The following is a 20464-nucleotide window of genomic DNA, read 5'->3' on the forward strand; positions in this document are numbered from 1 at the left end:
AGTATCCCCTTGTTCTGTTCTGTTCGAATGACTGTTCCTATAGAAATCTCATTACTTACCATAGTCACTTCATCTAATATTTGTAATGTGTATAAAATGCATATTTCATGTCAGTAAAAGGTAAAGGAATTTTATTATAACAAAGAATGTTTTGGCAATAGAAAAGATGCTTTTACTCAGTAGAGAAAATTAAATCCTGAAAGGGTGAAACCATGCAGTCAAAAACTTGATGTGTCATATGGTATCAGAAATAATAAAAGAGTATTTTAATATACAAAGGAAAAAAATTCAAACATCAAGTTGCAATTTTGAAGTCTTCTATGGGCAAAATATTGAATGACACCGGAAGCATCAAAAGAAGATAGAGGGAATACACAGAATCACTGTACCAAAAAAAACTGTTTGACATTCAACCATTTCAGGAGAATTGATCAAGAATTGATGGTATTGAAGGAAGAAGTCCAAGCTGTACTAGAGGTATTGGTGAAAAACAAGGCTCCAGGGATTGATGAAATACCAATTGAGATGTCTCAACAAACTGATGCAGCGCTGGAGGTGCTTGCTGGTCTGTGCCAAGAAATTTGGAAGACAGCTACCTGGGCAACCAACTGGAAGAGATCCATATTTGTGCTCATTCCAAAGAAAGGTGATCCAACAGAATGCAGAAATTATCGAACAATATCATTAATTTTCACATGCAAGTAAAATTGTGCCGAAGGTCACTCAAAAGTGGCTGCAGCAGTACATCGACAGGGAACTGCCAGAAATTCAAGTCAGATTCAGAAGAGGATGTGGAACAAGGGATATCATTGCTGATGTCAGATGGATGTTGGCTGAAAGCAGAGAATACCAGAAAGATGTTTACCTGTGTTTTATTGATTATGCAAAGGTATTTGACTATGTGGATCATAACAAATTATGGATAACATTATGAAGAATGGGAGTTCTAGAACACTTAATTGTGTTCATGAGGAACCTGTACATAGATCAAGAGGCAGTTGTTTGAACAGAACAAGGGGATACTGTGTGGTTTAAAATCAAGAAAAGTGTGTGTCGGGGTTGTATCCTTTCACCATACTTATTGAATCTGTATGCTAAGGAAATAACCCAAGAAGCTGGGCTATATGAAGAAGAAAGGGGTATTGGGATTGGAGGATGACTCGTTAACAACCTATGATATGCAGATGACACAACCTTTCTTTCTGAAAGTGAAGAGGACTTGAAGCACGTACTGATGCAGATCAAAGTCTACAGCCTTCAACATAAAGAAGACAAAAATCTTCACAACTAGTCCAATAAGCAACATCATGATAAATGGAGAAAATACTGACATTGTCAGAAACTCCATTTTACTTGGATCCACAGTTAACATCCGTGGAAACAGCAGTCAGGAAATCAGAGAATGTGTTGCATTGGACAAATCTGCTGCAAAAGACTTCTTTAAAGTGTTCAAAAGCAAAGATGTCGCCTTGAAGACTAAGGTGCACCTGACCCAAGCCATGGTGTTTTCAATCGCCTCATATGCATTGGAAAGCTGGACAATGAATAAGGAAGACTGAAGAAGAATTTATGCCTTTGAACTATGATGTTGGTGAAGAATACTAAATATACCATGGACTGCCAGAAAAACAAACAAGTCCGTCTTGGAAGAAATATAGCCAGAGTGCTCCTTGAAAGTGAGGATGACAAGACTTCGTCTTATTACTTTGGATATGTTATCAGAAGGGACCAGTCCCTGGAGAAGAACATCATGCTTGGTAAAGTACAGGGTCAGCGAAAAAGAGGAAGACCCTCAACGAGATGGACTGACAGTGTCTGCAACAACAGGCTCAAGCATAACAATGATTGTGAGGATGGTACTGGACCAGGCAGTGTTTCCTTCTCTTGTACAAGTGTCACTATTAGTCAGAACTGACTCGATGGCACCTAACAACAACAACACAACAATTTTAAAATATATATTTTGGTTATGGAACTGATCGGAATTCATTATACGGAATTTGGGGAGTATATAAAAGCACTAAGAATATAAAAATTATCCATATGCCCATGACTCAGAGAGGACTGCTAGTAATAGTAATATTATGATCCACAATATCAAAACCCAAAAGCCTCTGAAAACCCTGAAAATTTTTCCTAAGTTTGCAGCAAATCTGAACTGTGCTCATGTGGAGTTGGTCTACTTATCCCACTCCATGAGAGTATCATACGTTCTGCTACAGAAATATCTGTGTGTTTATTAGAGGGTGCTGCCTCAGATGCCGCTGGGAGTATTCACTTACATTCAGCGTGTGCACCGTTACTACCTTTATTAAAAAAAACTAAAAATACGAAGTTCTGGAACACGCCTGGCACTAAATTTTCTAGATAAGGTGTTATGGATTTCTCTTGATCATTCTCATCTTTCATAATGTACATTTGTAACTTTTTCAAAATCTCTATAACGTTTTGTAGTTTTTATTCTTCATGTTATCCAATAGTTTTCTAGAACATGATTTTAATAGTTGCAAAATATTTTATAATTTTCTGTAATTTATTTAACTCTTACTCTGTTGCTGGCATACTTGGCAAAAGAACAAAATTAACAACACAAGTTACCAGTTCGTCTTGACAATTCTTCTTTGATTTATAAATGTATCAACATCTTGAACCCCAACCAGTAAAATAAACATTATTGCAAATCTAAAGAGGGGAGGGAGAAATGAAAATCTATTCATCTTTATGCTTAAACTATTGAAGGATTCCAAATTTAAATTCACTGGTGAGCTGAATTTCTTCTTATAAAGAGCTAGCAAGTTAAACTAAGTATCACATCATAAAACATACTGCATTTTCCCACTAGCTGAATGAAGACCATGGTTTTAGTATAATCATATATTTCTTTGATGGGACTTTGCAAATCAGAAATTTGTGTTTCCACACTTTATCAGTACGGAATTCTCAGTCATGCTACTGCTAATTGGGTGGCTCAGTAAGATCAGAAATGCACTATGAAACACCAAAAACATTGAATTATGTTTGTTACAGGTTCTGTGTCATGGTATATTAGCTCATCATTGTTATTCTTTGAAAATGGGTGTTTATGTTTGTCATATACAAATACCCAAAAACACATATATATGGTTAAGAACTATTTCTTCTAGGGTCTTCAAGGAATTCCAGGCATTCCAGGTGCTCCAGGACCAACTGGACCTCCTGTAAGTATTTGCTAAAACTGTCCCATTCACAGCTCATACCTGTTGGAATGATGCAAGGTGAATTACTGTTCTTCACTGCCTTGTGTTCTCAGTGCGTGTATGGAGATTATAGAGCCTAGAAAGGCCTCTTCCAACACCTCAGATTTTCATTTAGCATTACTGAAGGCAGATCAGGGTCCTGGGGACTCGTCATCAGAATTCTGCCAGACCAGAGAGCGGTCTGTGATGAAACTAGCCTATTTGAAATTGAAGTTGGATGTCAAAGAGCATTCTAATTTTTAGTTATAATTCTTTGGTATTAACCTTTGGAAGAGCTGTTCAGATGGTTAGACCCTTACATTCTTAAGAACCATAGTGGAGAATTCATTTTCAAGAGGAAAAAAAATGTGTCAAAGATTTTCAGCTTCAATTTATTTTTATCCCTATTTCTGATTAAAAGTAACACTCTGTTTTAGTTGGGGCATTTTTCTCATTGCCCCTCAAACATGCCTTCATAGCCTTTGTGTCTTTGGTTTTTCGGTTAATTCTATTTAGAGATTCCTGACCAGAATTTCTTCCTTTCCCACCTGCCAAATCCAACTTCTCATTCAAGTTTAGTCAGGTCTAAGGTTGCCAGATAAAATATAGTTCAACCAGTTAAATTTGAACTTCTGATAATCAATGAATTTTTTAATATAAATTTATCACAAATATTGCATTTTTATTTGCCAAATTGAACAACACTACTCAAGTCTTAACTTCTTCAGCTCCTCCGTTCGCAAAGTTCCTGTGCAGATATAGTCTTTACCACACAAGTAGGAACATGAGCCTGTTCTGCCTTAATGTTTTGTCTCATGGATTCGCCATAATTAAAATCTTACCGTTTATGCTATCACCATAGTTATAGAGAACAAACCTGGTTTAAAATAGTACACTAAAATAGAAAGTTAAGGGGAGAAGCGGTGAAAGGGACCATGAAAACATAGCTAACTCTATTCACAAAGAAGAATTAAAATTAAGTTTTATTCTCCATTGGTAAAATGCAGATTACATAGCTCAATATGCACATTGTTAATTCTGCCGTGCCTTAAAGTATTTAAAATGTTGATCGCTACCAAAATTATAGCTCATTTAGGAAGGCATAATGTTATGTAAATTGCCATTTAAACAGCAAGGCTAAATTCTTAAATGTATCAAAAGGTTCCAATTAAGGCCATTACATGTGGTTGGCCAAGGTGAAAAAGCGACCACAAATACAAATTTTACTCTTCCAAGGGCTTATCAGCAGGATACAGCTGCTGTATCAGCCTGAAGAAATATAAGCTTTTAGAACTGATTTAATTAGGATCAAGTGACCTTCAAAATATGTAAGTTCTAGCAAACAACTTCCGGTACTCTTTTGTCATTTCATTGTTGTTTCTGTAACAAACTTCGTTTTGTCTTATAGGGCTTATTGGGAAGAACTGGACATCCTGGTCCTGTGGGAGCAAAGGGTGACAAGGTACAGAGGGAAAGTCTCACTTATCATCCAAAGTAGGGCTTGGGGTAGAGGCAGGGTGAGACTGTTTACAGAGAGATCCATAAAATTAAGCCAAGTCTAAAAATAGATATGATGTCAAAACCAGTTGGCATCAAGTAGACCCCTACTCTAGTGATCCCTGGTGTGTCACAGTAGAACTGTGTCCTAAGAGTTTTCAGTAGCTGATTCTTCAGAAGTAGATCTCCAGAACATTCTTCTAAGGTGCCCCTGAGTGGACTCGAACCTCCAGTCAGCAATGGAGCACATTAACAGTTTGTACCACCCCGGGATTCCAGATATGATATCGTCAGGGAATGACAATTCTTATAATAGGCTTAGAAGAACATAGGTCCAAAACGGGAGATGTGTCCCTAGGGGAAAGGATGAGTCGCACCTTGGTATGATAGAGCAAAAGTCCAGACTGAATGCACGGTGCTGATCACCTACCCATCTGGTAGGATGGTATAGGTGGAAGCCTCCTGAAGAGAAACAAATAAGGTTTGTATCTAGTACTTCCAGCCACAGGCGTCAAGGCTCCAGAAAGCATGCTGGCAATCATTGAAAGGCTTGGTGAGACAATCTGGAAGTTCTGTCCCTGGAAGGTGGTATGAGTTTACTATGGCTGCCATAAGAATATCACCAACTATATGGCTTAAAACAAAAGAAGTTTATTTTCTCACAGTTCTGGAGACTAGAAGTCCAAATTCAGGATGTTGACAGAGCCATGCTCTCTCTGAAGCCTCTAGCATAGGATCCTTCCTTGTTTCTTCAGGCTTGTGGTAGCCCCCAATGTTCCTTGGTTTGTGACAGCATAACTCCAATCTCTGCCTCCATCATCACATAGTGTCCTACTGTATGTGTTTATCTCTGTGTCTCTTTTCTTTTTATAAGGATGCCAGTCATATTGGATTAGGACTCACCCTAGTCCAGTATGACCTTTCAAGTTGACTGATAAAAATCTTCAAAGATCCTGTTTCCAAACAAGGTCACATTCATAGATACCAAGAGTTAGGATTTCAACATATCATTTTAGGGGACACTGTTCAATCCACAGCAAGGGCTCAGGGAAATTCAACTGAGGAACCATGGCACCTTGTTTCCTGGGGAGTCCAGTTATTGGCCAAATGGGTTGTCATGGTCAGAAGTGGGGACCAGCAATAGCGGAGTCTCAGACAGCAGGACCACGGAGCTGCTCATGTTTACCTTCTTTAGGATCCAGATTGGCCCTATAGTGTCCGTCCAGGCAGAGTAGCAAATGAGTGAAATAAGTGTAGCTGTTCATATTAGAAAAATAAGAATCAGCAGTCACTCAAGTGGCTTCCACTCCAGTGAAAGCTCCCTGACCAAAACAGGGCATGATGGCATCAAGGAGGAAAGGAATCCCAACAAATTTGAAAGGAAACAATGTGCTTATTCTAGAGAGTCTCAGCACATTTTTTTCTGGTAGTATCTTGACGAGCTTGTCCACCCCACCAGCCTTTTTTCTCTGTTCTCCATGAAAATAATTCAGTCATAGACATGCCTTTGAAGTTAATGGGAATTCCACACTGAGATGAGCTTTGAGGCACAAACAAGGATGAAAATATGACTTTTAATTGCGCCGGGGGAAAAAAAGTATTTTCAACAGTCACATATTTTTCCTTGTTAGTTAGCTCGTGAGAACTATGCCATAATTCTATGAAAGACACTACCAGCCATCACCAGAATGTGACATGTCTTAGAGACACAGCCATCATCAAAGCGTTTAGGAAAAGATATACTCATTCTTTATCACATGCTCTTAGGCAGATACATAGCAAGAAAAACTTGACAATTTATTTTTATTGATAAACATGCAAACAACGATTTTATGACACTCTCTTTAGTTAGTAAAAAGCAGGGGGAGTTGGAATGAAATCCTTGATCAAACTGATGGAAGTGGGCTAAAGTCCCTCAAAATTCTTGAGTGTTATGTGTAAGAATTTTGCTCTATCTGAATTATTTTTGGATTAACTATTTCTTGTCATTGTCCCTGCCATTGAGGGACTTAAAAGATTTTATGAGGCTATTATTTGAAAAGAAAAGCACAGTTATAAGAATAACTGGCTGAAGGCACCAAAGGGAGTACAATGATGCTACTTATTGTGGAGCAAACAAGCATTCTGTGTTTTGTAAAAATAAAAATGAAATCCATTTTTCAGATTTCAACTTGAATCCATTTTTCACAAATTCATTTCCAGTCTGCTTTTTCCATAAGCAAAATGTCTAAGCTGTTGAAATTGTAAAGAAGATTTCCCTTAACTAGTGTTGTACCACAGTCACTTCTGTTCAGCAGGACATGCCAGACTCGGTTATAATATCTGATATTCACTTAGGAAATGGAAGACGTCTCTCCACCTGTAGACACAACACAGGTTATAATTTTACACTTGAGTCAAATTATATGGCTGGTCCCTTGATTCCCAAAAGGTGAAGGTGGTGGGGGTGAGGCTCCAGTGAGGGCTGACCCAGACAGCCACAACCCCAGAGCCCGCTGCCTGCAGGCAAGAATGCTGCTCAGCACCCCTGACCCAGGTAAGGAGAACCCTGCTCCCAGCAACTGCCACTTAAAGTCCAGGACATGGCCGTCTGGCCTTTCCGACCATCAAAGAATAAGCTTCATCCCTAAGGCCCACATACGTGTTTAGATGGGTCTGGGAAAAGACATTTCACCTTCCTGTGATCTAGAAACTATTTCCTCAGATGAAGGAGAGAGCCAAGCTGAGTAAGACTTTGCAAGGCTGAAGTGAAATGACACATTGTATTGATTTCAGAGGATGGCTGTCTGAGCAAGCACTATCTGGGTCATAAACCTGGGGCAGAAATGTCTATGCCATTTATTTTGGTCTGTATCTCTTGCAGGGCAGCGAGGGCCCCCCTGGGAAGCCCGGACCACCCGGCCCACCTGTGAGTTGTTTCAGGTTTAAAACTTAAAGGGGGTGTTTACTTAAGATTTTTATAACCCAGAGGTCAGACTACATTTAGATGTTCTCAAAGATGAAAGTCATAAGCACTCTTTATATAAAAATAAACAACAGCCAATGTAGGTTTCGGGAGATTGTTTTTCCTCTTTGGCTCAGCCCCAATGTGCAGTGCTCAGTCTTGCATACTGTGGGCCTCCCTATCCGAGGACTCAGGAGACCTGAGTGTGTGCCCAACTCTTGCTTCCTGCCTGGGGGGGCCCAGGGAAAGCCATTTAATCTCAATGAGCCTCATTCATAGAAAAGAGAGCCTATAAAAAGAGATCCCTTCCGGCAGTATGAGTTGGTAGAAAATTTGGTATTATGCCATATGTGTTCATTCCCATCAGTGATGTCTGAGATGCAAGGAAATTCTATTTATATAGCACCTAGTGAACAAAATATACAAGAGCCACTGATGTTTTTATGCTTGTGATTGAAACAGATGTGCACTTCGTCAGGGAGGCTAAGGAGAGGAGAGGTGCTGCCTCTCTCTGGAGCAAGTCTGCCCTCATGTGGGGCCACGCTCAAATCGCAGCAGAGTTTAGGTCCAGGCCAGACCTTCTTTTCCACCCTACCTAACAGGAATAGTTTAAGAAGCCAGACTCACCAGAGAAGGGGCAGAAATTCAACTGTAACTTTCCAAAGACAACAGGATATGTCCTTAGCCTGAGTGTAAATGCATGCTTTGCACACATAAACAAAGACTTACACTCTGTGCTTTTCTAAACTTGTTCCTCAGCTTGGTTCACTTGTCTCCTTCTTGACAAGGAAGCAGGGCAGAATGTATTTGGGGCTCAAATCTTAACACGCGCTCCCTCCCCAGTGGACAGAATAGTAAATAGAACATGAGCTCATGAAAGGGACCTATGCTTTTATAATTGGCTATAAAAATCTTCCCATCTAAATTCTCCAAAGCTATTCATCTGTCAAGATGCAGATTAAATGCTGTCTTATCTGGGAAACCTGCTCGGAAAATCTTAGACTCATCCTTCATTTCCCCAGGATTTAACACACTGAAATACTGTAGACGTTCAGTAATTGTCAAATGAATGAGTGAAATAATAAGGGAATAAATGAGTGAAGCATTTTTCCTTCCACCACTAGTTCCTTAAAGATGTGTGCAAGTCATGTTGTTTACTGAGCACCCAAGTGTCCAAAAACAATGAAATGATGGCTTCCTCAATTTTGCAACTGAAATGTGGAAACCACAAAAAGGAAAATGGAATTTGATTATTGATTCTCTGAGAATTTTTAAAAAGAAGTATAAAAGCTCTTAACTAAGACTTCCATATGCGTATTTTTCCTGAATGCTAAAATGCATGTTTTTTCTAAAGAATTCATTGTCTGTAGGTGTTGGTTACTCTGGGACTTTACGTTTGGCCTGTCAGTTTCCTTAGGAAGTCCTTGTTCCCCATTGTTCTAAAACATATGTTTTTGTAGAAATATCCACACAGGACGTAGTAATGTCATCTCCCTGATTTCCCTTAAGTTTCTATTTGGTGTGGAAAGACTGTGGGAAAAAAAAATTACTTCGCAGTAGCCAAATTGTTCCCTATTCACATCTTCATCAGCATTACCACATTATTGCCTGCAGGTCAGCAGGCTGTAAACAGTTAGCATAAATTGGCAATTCAGAAACTGAATTTTAATGAGCAAATAATATTTTCCTCTGAATGCATTAGTGTCTCATCTGTCAAACCTGAACATTAATCAAACCCCTACTGAAAGTGTCAGTGTGCTGCAGGTGTAGCTCACGCTCCTTTCCATTTTGGCCCTGCCTTTGCTTTTGAAGAGCTACAACTGGAGACATTGTCTGATTTCACTCATAGGACTAAACTCACTTTCTACAGTAGGATCAGAATAGTATCATTTGGTAAACAGGTAGAAGGTAGAGATTCCAACTCCTAACGTAATAGAATAATATTATGTCTCATTTCTTTCCTAAGGGTGTACCATTCAATGAAGGAAATGGAATGAGCAGTTTATATAAAATCCAGGTATTTGCTGATGTAATTATTTAAAATCCTTTTCCAGTTGCGGATTGGTATAAATTCTTCTCTTCTTTTTCTTTTCCTTGAAGGGAGGTGTGAATGTTCCCAGCTATCCAGGGCCACCTGGTCCCCCAGTGAGTACAGTTGTTCATCACCAAGCACACTTTAACAACAGCCACAATGAAAAAAAAAAAAAAAAACTAAGTTCACTGAAAAATCCATGTTCCAAGTATAACCAAAAATTTTGTAGCAGGAGGAAAAAGTGATGCCCATTATAATAAAATCAAGAAAATGTATACAATCAAAACAATGATAAATAGCATCTTGCACAGTGGTGGCATTTTTTTCATTATAAGCCTGAGAACTGAATCAATCAGTCCAAGCGATCATTTTCTTTGGGGTCCCATCAAATTATGTTTATTCATCTTTTTCTTCAAGTCCAAAACTATAGCAAAAGCAAAACTTGCAAATGTTTGTGTGTGTATTTAAGCAAATTGGACAAAATGGCTTGGGGTTCTGTAATTTTGCTTCAGTCATTTTTTTAAAAAATGACTTTCTATGTTTTTCTTAACAGGGTCCAAAAGGCGATCCTGGCCCAGTGGTATGTATGCTCCCATGTTCTGTGTCACTTAGAAAATAGGCCTTTGTTAAAGTTTGAAAGAAGAATATCAGGTGAAAATGGCCAGCCTGCCTTCCTAAGCATTCATCAATTAACATGTCTGAGTCAACAGAGGCAGGGCTTCAAGGAGATGCCAGTAGTGTGTTCTTCATTTTTAACCTGCATCAGTCTGCCCTTCCCCAAGCCTAATGTTGTCACTGCCCTGGAGACTCATCTCTTTCCATCAGTGTGTTTTAGAAATCATCTTGTGATAGAGGAATACACAAGTAAAAAGCTCCTGATAAATGAGCCACTTTCTTCTAATAGCACTCTTTCTATGATTGATTCTGTTTTAAGTAGATTGTGAAAGAGAAATACTGGAAAGAAATTCCTTAATATGCCTGTTCTCTTTCCAATTAAAAAAAAAGGAAAGAGACTGTTTATTTGCTTTGGATGTCTTAAGCAATTGTTCTGTGGGAGACATGGCGTGTTGTCATAAACCTGCTTAGTAGAAGTAATATATCAGGAGGTTAACACTCAGTATGTAAGGAGATCTTGTCCTCCAGCTGCCCAAAGGATGATAATTGTTCTCAGCATCCTTCTCAACCATTGAGCTTCACCGTAAAAGTTCTGCCAAATTCAATTAGATTTACTTTATTCCTTGGCAATTTTTCCTGTCATGTTCTTTTCAAGCATATGTTCCATCCTTCATATTCCATTTGTATATCCTTTTGACCTTTGGGTATAGACTTGAAGAACCTGAAACTGAAATAAACTTTCAACTCATTTTGCATTGTCATGTGGAAAGAATGTACAGCCCTTTTATTACAGTATAGTTTGATAAAACTACATGAATAAATTTTAAACCAATAAAAGAACAAGCCATAAAAAGCAATCTTTTCACATCCAAATATATTTAAAAAGGACTTGCATTAAAGAACTTGTTTTTGTTATTGGGCAATATATATTATTAAAACCAATTTGTATTCCCCTGAAAACATTCTTTGAAATACTTAGCACCATATTCTAAACCCAAATATGTGATTTAGAAGTTTCTCCTTTATCAAACTTTTTTTCATGCTTTCAGCAACTATACCCTTCATTATAATTTTAATTTTCTTTCATCTTGTAGACTACAAACATTTCCTCCTGGTCTTTCCATCTTATACTTCCATCTCCTACACTCAATACAGCCCCTCTAACTCATTTAGGTGCACCTAGACTTCACATTGACTTTTCTGGAACATTTTTTCAAGTTCTTGCATTAACAGCTGCAGATTAAGTTGAGAATTTTTTTTAAGTTTTATAATAAAGAAAAAATCAATTATAATTCACCTGGATTGAAAAGTGGGTGGCAACAAAAGTGTAGAAATATTTCTGTAGAATTTGAAGAGACTAAACTTCAAATTTCTTAACTAAAATAAAAGATGAAGAATAAAAACTAATTGCAGAGTGTTTCCCACTTTTACAGATGTGAGTTAAGCTGAGGAAGCACAAAAACAGAAATACGGAATCATAAAATTAAACAAATATTGTGAAAACCTTCAGGTTTATCCTAGATAAAGTTTGAAAATACTTGCTGGGATCCTATATCAGCACTACCCTGCAAGTTTCTTCATCTCCCACAGGTTGCCTGGTATGGAGAAATAACATTTTGTGCCACAGAAATAAGCTTGGAATGATAAAATTGTAGGTCACAGAGTAGAAAATTGAAAAGTCATTTTGAAGTGGGTGAGGGGAGACTTACTCTCCCATCATCCTTCAAATCCCATGGTGATGGATGTGCACCACTATGTCTAATCTTCTCAGTAAGCCTTTATAGAGCAAAATTACCAATAATTGAATTTATTATCTTTTGAGATACTCCATTTTGCTACTTTGGTATTCAATTAAATATTTAATTGTTAGCTACTGTCAAACAAATATTTATTCATTGAGCACCTTCTCTGTCCTAGGGACTGTTGAGAATGTAAACAAAGGGAGTCAAGGAGCTTATTTCCTTTGTCAATAACCCAGGGCATCTTTTACAGAGCTTTATGCAGAATGGAATCTTTTTTTTTTTTTTTTTCCTGATTGACAGTGTCATATTAAGAGGCATTTTAAAAGATTATTAAAGCATAAAATGTATCAGTCATATGCTTCCTCATTTAATATTCTGTAATAAGGACAATATTATAAATAATAATGGAAGTTATAACCTTGGTAATATTTTTGAAGCAGATTGGAATGATGTGTACAAAAATGTGTTCACAGAGAATGAAGTTTAGAAGTTCTCTTTTCTATATGATCATGTCTAAAGCATCCATTATCCTAAGAAAATAACTAGATTAACTAATTAATGAACAAGAAAGTACCCACTTTATCTCTCTTGATTTAAAAGTCCTGATGTTCCAGTCTGAAATTGATCAAACATGCAATCAAGATTCGTTGGTAATTACTAGAGATTGGAATGCAAAAGTTGGAAACAAAGAGGAAGGATTGGTAGTCGGAAAATATGGCCTTCGCGATGGAAATGACACCAGAGATCACGTGATAGAATTTTGCAAGACCAATGACTTCTTCAATACCTTTTCAACAACATAAACAATGTCTGTACATGGGGACCTTGCCAGATGGAATACCAGGAATCAAATTGACTATATCTATGGAAAGAGACAATGGAAAAGCTCAATATCATCTGTCAAAACAAGGCCAGGCACCAACTGCAGAACAAACCACCAATTGCTCATATGCAAGGTCAAGTTGAAGCTGAAGAAAATTAAAACAAGCCCATGACAGCCAAATTACAACCTTGACTATATCCCACTTGAATTTAGAGACCATCTCAAGAATAGATTTGATGCATTGAACACTAATGACCCAAAACCAGACAAGTTGTGGAATGAAATCAAGGACATCAGACATGAAGAAAGTAAGAGGTCATTAAAAACACAAGAAAGAAAGAAAATACCAAAATGTATGTCAGAAGAGACTCTGAAACTTGCTCTTGAACATCAAGTAGCTAAAGCGAATGGAAAAAATGATGAAGTAAAAGAGTTGAACAGAAGATTTTAAAGGGTGGATCGAGAAAACAAAGTATTTTAAAGACGTCCAAAGACCTGGAGTTAGAAAACCAAAAAGAAAGAACACACTTGGCATTTCTCAAGCTGAAAGAACTGAAGAAAAAATTCAAGCCTCGAGTTGCAAGAGTGAAGGATTCTGTGGGGAAAATAGTGAAGAACACAAGAAGCATCAAAAGAAGATGGAAGGAATACACAGAGTCACTATACCAAAAATTGGTGGACGTTCAGTCATTTCGGGAGGTAGCATATGATCAAAACCTGAAGGTACATAGAGTACCTAAAGTGAATGGAAGGAATGATAACGTAAAAGAGCTGAAAAGAAGATTTCAAAGGATGGCTGGAGAAGACAAAGTACAGAATTTAATGACATGAACAAAGACCTGGAGTTAAAAAACCAAAAAGGAAGAACATACTCAACAATTCTCAAGCTGAAAGAACAAAAGAAAAAGTTCCAGGCTCAAGTTGCAATATTGAAGGATTCTATGGGCAAAATACTGAACAATGCAGGAAGCATCAAAAGATGATGGAAGGAATCACAGAGTCACTGTACCAAAAGAATTGGTGGATGTTCAATCATTTCAGACAATAGCATATGATCGAGAACCGATGGTACTGAAGGAAGAGGCCCAAACTGCACTGAAGACATTAGCAAAAAACAAGACTTCAGGAATTGACAGAATACCAATTGAGATGTTTCAACAAACGGATGCAGTGCTGGAAGTGCTCACCCATCTATGCCAAGAAATTTGGAAGACAGCTACCTGACCAACCAACTGGAAAAGATCCATATTTTTGCCTATTCCAAAGAAAGGTGATCCAACAGAATGCAGAAATTATCGAACAATATCATTAATATCACACTCAAGTAAAATTTTGCTGAAGATCATTCAAAAGTGGTTGCAGCAGTACATCAACAGGGAACTGCGAGAAATTCAAGCCAGATTCAGAAGAGGATGTGGGACAAGGTATATCGTTGGTGATGTCAGATGGATCCTGGCTGAAAGCAGAGAATACCAGAAAGATGTTTACCTGTGTTTTATTGACTTTGCGAAGGTATTCAACTGTGTGAATCATAACAAATTATGGATAACATTGCAAAGAATGAGAATTCCAGAACACTTAATTGTGCTCATGAGGAACCTGTACATAGACCAAGAGGCAGTTGTTCGACAGAACAAGGGGATACCGTGTGGTTTAAAGTCAGGAAAGGTGCGTGTCAGGGTTGTATCCTTTCGCCATACGTATTCAATCTGTATACTGAGCAGATAATCCAAGCAGCTGGACTATATGAAGAACAGTGCATCAGGATTGGAGGAACATTCAACAACAACCTGCATTGTGCTGATGACACATCCTTGCTTGATGTAAGTGAAGAGGACTTGAAGCACTTACTGATGAAGGTCAGAAACTACAGCCTTTTGTATGGATTACCCCTCAATGTAAAGAAAACAGAAATCCTCACAACTGGACAACTAAGCAACATCATGATAAATGGAGAAAAGATTGATGTTGTCAAGGATTTCATTTTACTTGTATCTCCAATCAATGCCCATCGAAGCAGCAGTCAAGAAATCAAACAATGTATTGCATTTGGAAAATCTGCTGCAAAAGACCTCTTTAGTGTTGAAAAGCAAAGATGTCACTTTAAGGACTAAGGTGCATCTGACCCAAGCAGTGGTGTTTTCAATAGCCTCATATGCATGCAAAAACCAAAGAAGAAGTGATGCATTTGAATTGTGGTATAAACAAAGAATATTGAGTATACCATGGACTGTGAATGGAACAAACAAATCTGTCTTGGAAGAAGCACAGCCAGAATGCTCCCTGGAGGCAAGGATGGCAAGACTTCATCTCACACACTTTGGATATGTTACCAGGAGGGACCAGTCCCTGGTGAAGGACATCATGCTTGATAGAGGGTCAACAAAAGAGAATAAGACCCTCAACAAGATGGATTAACACACTGGCTGCAACAATGGACTGAAGCGTAAGAAGGAGTGTGAGGATGGCACAGGACCTGGCAGTGCTTTGTTCTGTTGTAAATAGAGTCACTATGAGTCAGAATCAACTTGACAGCACCTAACAACAACAATAATGTTTCATACACTAGAATACAAAAAATATTAAAAAGAAGAAAGAAAGAAAATGGAGAACACTTATCTATCTCCTGTCTCTCAATAACCCATCAGCTTGGCTTTGACTTTCAGAATCATTGGATCATCCTTGGGTCATCTTCTCAAGCGTTCACAATTCGTGTCCAGCTGTAGAGAATATTAAGGGTGATAAACTGTTTTGAGAGCTCCATCTTTATCTACACTTAGGAATTTAGCCTCATTCTCTGGTAATCTAGCAGCCCCAGGTACTTCACAAATTGGCCAACTTTTTTAGAGCACGCCTTTCATTCTCATTCTTACTAAAACTGGAATTATCACTGATGAAAGGGGTTCATTTATATTAGGATCTTAATCAGACTAGAAATAATTAATTGGAAAATAAACTCATACCTCTCTGGGGAATAGCTTTTATTTGAAAACTACTTTCAAATACCAAATGCAAGAATACCAATGCTTGAAAACAGAGCATACCATTTACTTGTTAAATTGCAAATCATTGTTTCGGTGTTATTTTTTGGCAGGAAAAAAAATAAGTTTGCCTTTGAAACCAATGCTTAAAAACCTTTTCATCATTGCTACTGCAATTCCTATGTTCATATTTAACAGGGAGAACCTGGTCCAATGGGGTTGCCAGGACTAGAAGGATTTCCAGGTGCAAAGGTAAGCACATAGGTTATTCAATCAATATTTGACAAATGTTTATTAAGCACCTACTGCGGAGCCAGAACTGTTTTAGGAGCTTGGGATATATAAGTGAATGAAACCATCTCTGCCCTCTTGGAACTTATATTCTAGAAAGGGGATACAGAATCTAAAAGAATAAACATAATAAATAACTAAAATTATTGTTGGTAATTACTATGGAGAAAAAGAGAACATGTAGCAGTTTGGGGAATTAGAATTGGGGGCGAGTGATGAAAGTGATTTTAAATAGAGTGGTCTGAGAAGGTAAGACCTGAACAAGACTTGAAGGAGGTGAGGGAAGTTAGCCAAGCTTCCTCAAATCTGAAGGAAAACTATTCCATGAAGAGAAAACAGCAGGACTTAAAGCCCTGAGCATTCCTGCTGTGTCCAAGGAGACCGGTGGAGTGAGTAAAGGGAGAGAAATAGAAGATGAGGTCAGGGAAACAGGTGTGAGGAGAAGAAGTGACCTGATGATGTAGAGCTGTGCTACTCAAAGTATGGCCAGTGCAAACCTGCAAACTCTTCGTTATGGGTTCCATGATGTATTGAAATTGAGAGTAAGCATTTAAAAACTTGTCTAGCAATTTGACTGTGCCATGATAAACAAACACACACTCAATAGATTCATCTTGGTCCCTGATAGATTAGGAAATAAATAAATAATCTGCTTCACCACAGGTAGTTTGAGAAGCACTAATAAGGAAGCTTACCCACAATCGTAAGGACTTTATCTTTTACCTTAAGTAAATGGGACCCATTGGTGGTTTCTAAGTAGAAGTGTGACAGGGCCTGTAGTTGGAAATCAAGGTAGAAGCAAAGAAGCCAGTTGGAAGGCTATTCCAGTAATCTGGGTAGAAGTTGATGAGGACTCAAATCGGTGAAAACTGTGGAGGTAGTGAGAAGTGTTAGATTCTCAATAAATTTTGAAGGAAAAGCCAAGATTTTTTGATTGATTGGATGTGAGTATGAGAGAATAGAAAGGAGTCAAGGATGACTCTTAAGTTTTTTGGCCTGAGCACCTGGAAAGAAGGAGTGGTCATCAACTGAAATGAGGAAGGCTATGGTTAATAACTCAGCTGCTAACCAAAAGGTCAGTAGTTCGAATCCACCAGTCGCTCCTTGGAAAGTCTATGGGGCAGTTCTACTCTGTTATGTAGGGTAGCTGTGAGTCGGAATCGACTCGACAGCAATGGGTTTGGTTTTTGGTTTTTATAGGCAGGACAGATTTGGAGGGGTAAGAATTATCATGAGTTTAATTTTGGACTTGAGGCCAAATTTTGGAGATACTTATTAGACATCAAAGCAGAACAATAACGTATAAAAATAGAGAGTTTATTAAAAAAATATCTAAATGGGGATAAAAATTTAGCTGTCTTAAGCATATAAATGGTATCTTAAAGCCATGGACTAAATAAAATCATCAAAGAATGAGTGTAGACTTTAAAAAAGAAAATAGGACCTCCGACATTAAGAGATCCACAGGAAGAGGAACAAGCAAGGAAGACTGAGAAGGTAGCCGGAAAACTTGGTGTCCCAGAAGCCAAGTGAAGATAATGTATCAGAGAGGAGCAAGTGATCACCTGTCTCAAATGCTGGAGATAGGTCAAGTTAGAAGGGGGTCAAGCAATGTCCATTGGATTTAGCAATGTAGAGGTCGCAGATGACCAAAACCAGAAAAATTATTACTGTTTCACTATGCTGGCGGGGAAAATGCCAGACTTGAGTGGGTTTAAGTGAAAATGAGAAGAAAATAATTAGAAATAGCAAGTACGGTATAAACAGCTCTCACAGAGTTTTGCTGCAAAGGAAAGCAGAGAAATGGGCCAGTGGCTGGTAGAGGAAATGTGGTCAAGATTTTTTAAGATAGTTTTTAAGGTAATAGAAACACCAGCATATTTGTATGCTAACGTAATGATCCAGGCATGGATCTGCCTCTAAAAGAGGGCAGAGGAGGAATGATAATACGGAAAAGAGAGGGGAGAGTTCCTAAAGAAATTGTCCTTAAATAGGTAAGAGTAAAAGGAACCTAGTACATAAATGGAGAGTTGGCTTCAGAGAAGAGCATGGACAGTTGAAATTTCCTAGCAGGTATGAAAAAAAGAGTATAGGGGTGCAGATGCTGATATGTGAGAAGATGTCTTGGTGGGGGTCTATGGAAGTTCTTTTCTGATTGCTTTAATGTTCTCAGAGGTGAAGGAAGCAAGGTCATCATCTGAGAGTGAAGCAGGGAGAAGAGATTGGGAATTTAAGGAGAAGGTCCTCCAGGAAAGAGGAAGAGTTCATTAACCACAGAAGTGAGATGAGGGGGCAGCCCTAAGGGACTCCTTGAGGTTCATGGTCATGAACTGAAGTGAGACCAGTCAGGGAGAATATGTGCGCTTCTCTAGCCATGTACAGAAACTCAAGTAAAGGCAGAGATATAGGAGGGGAGTTTGGATATAACCAAGTTTCTGTTTTTGTCAAGTAAGTACAAGAAGCGAGAACAGGGCAAAAGAGTTAACAGCATAAACAAGGAAGTGATTGTAACAATTGACCATGGAATTTGGGTAAGGAGGGCAGAGAGAGTATCAAGGGAATGAAGGATAATGAAAAAATAGTAGCATCAATTGATTAGATCCCCTGGGGGCATCAAAAGTTTTGGGGGTTCACAATACTCAAGAGATGAGCTAGAACAGTGGGAGATGGTAAATTGAGGATGGGATGCATGAACTTGAGATTATGAAGGATTCTTATTGACAAGGTCTTAGGTATAACTATTGTAATAAAAGGGAAATCCATGAGGGGAGAGTGGTTCAAGGAACTGAGAGATGCAAATGTTGGGAAGACCATCCTGTCAAGGAACAACCTATTAACATTAATCTTTATCAAATATGCAAATGTTTCTATTGAGTGAAAAGTTCCAGTATACTCACTTAAAGGGGAAAAGCCCATAATTTAAAAAGGACAAAGTGAAATGAATGAGAATTACCTGTTTACGTCCTTTGCCCATTTTTGGATTAGTTCTTTTTCTTTTTGACTGTAGCTATTTTATATATTAAAGATGTTACTTCTATTTTATACATTGAGTTTTTTTTTCTAGTTGGTCTTTGCCTTTCTATTTTGCATTTAATATTGTCTATGTAAAATTTGTAGTTTATGACTATTTTCCTATATGATTTTTTGTTTTGCATTTATGTATAAAATAACTTTTATTCTCATTCTCAACCAAGATCGGATAGTCACTTATATTTTCTTTTAGTTTCTTTATGGTTCATATCATTTTCTTTTTTACATAAATCTGTATGGACGAATCAAACATTTTTTTCAAAAAATTTATCCAATTAGCACTGTCGAATAATAGATTCTTTATTAAAATCCTATTATAAATGCTGGTCTGTTTCTAAGATTTCTGTCATATTGCATTGGTATACTGCTTAATCTCATGCCACTAACCCATTATTTCAGTTATTATAGCTTTATCATGTGTTTAAATATCTGTTAATTCTAGTTTCTCTTATTCTTTTTTCTTTTATCCTTTAGTTTATTTATTATCCAGAGTGAACTTTAATATCATTTGATCAAGTTGGAATTTTGTAAAAATTACATTAATTTTATAAATTATTTTGGGTAAGCAGTGACACCTTTACAACATTGTCTTGCCCTCCGAGAACAAAGTATATCTCTCCATTTAATCAAGTCTTTTATGTCCCTCAGGGAAATTATGAAGTACTGTAATGTAGGTTCTGCTCAACAAAAATTGGCATTTTATTATCTCATATATAATCATTAGTATTTTTAGCATTGTCAGCTTTATCTAAAATACCACATTGCCTCTTGAACAAGGGTTGCGTGACTATACTGAGAGCACTCGAAGGGATCTTCTGGTTGGTCAAATTATGACACCTACAAAATCCGTATCTCTAGATCTTTTCATTCTAACCCTGAGTTTTAGCTTCTCCAATGAGACAAGTGTAGGAAGAGCTTTTTAAAAGATACTCAACGTTCTTAATCTTTTAAGTAATAGAAGTAAACTTTTGAATATATGGAATAAAAATATTGACTGATTTTAGTTCTAAATATCTGTGGATTCTTATTAAAAATAGTTCACAGAAATGATAACATGAATGCTTATCTTCATTAAGACTATTATCCACTTTGGTCTTATGAAAAAAAAAAGAAAATTTGAACAGGTTCAACTGGCTGCTCATTCTGTTATTTTCCCATCCATGCTATAGCTTCAGACTGGCAGATACTGGTAAAGCTTAGCAGATCCAAAGAAAAGCTTTACTAAATCCAAATTGTCATTTGAGTATTAATTTTACAGGTAAAAATTTTACTTTTTTTTTTTTTTAATCTTAAT

At 37.6% G+C, this 20464-nt stretch overlaps 1 protein-coding gene across 1 annotated transcript in view; it reads left to right on the forward strand.

The window, feature by feature from the left end:
* COL19A1 (collagen type XIX alpha 1 chain) overlaps nt 1-20464 on the forward strand; it is a 378654-nt gene that overhangs the window by 324166 nt on the left and 34024 nt on the right. Inside the window, exons 34-40 of the mRNA XM_010586804.3 lie at nt 3144-3197; nt 4624-4677; nt 7576-7620; nt 9623-9673; nt 9757-9801; nt 10242-10268; nt 16048-16101. Coding sequence (XP_010585106.3) covers nt 3144-3197; nt 4624-4677; nt 7576-7620; nt 9623-9673; nt 9757-9801; nt 10242-10268; nt 16048-16101 — 330 coding nt within the window. The remainder of the gene's footprint in view (nt 1-3143; nt 3198-4623; nt 4678-7575; nt 7621-9622; nt 9674-9756; nt 9802-10241; nt 10269-16047; nt 16102-20464) is intronic.

This window comes from Loxodonta africana, chromosome 1, assembly GCF_030014295.1.
Source record: "Loxodonta africana isolate mLoxAfr1 chromosome 1, mLoxAfr1.hap2, whole genome shotgun sequence".
NCBI lineage: Eukaryota > Metazoa > Chordata > Mammalia > Proboscidea > Elephantidae > Loxodonta > Loxodonta africana.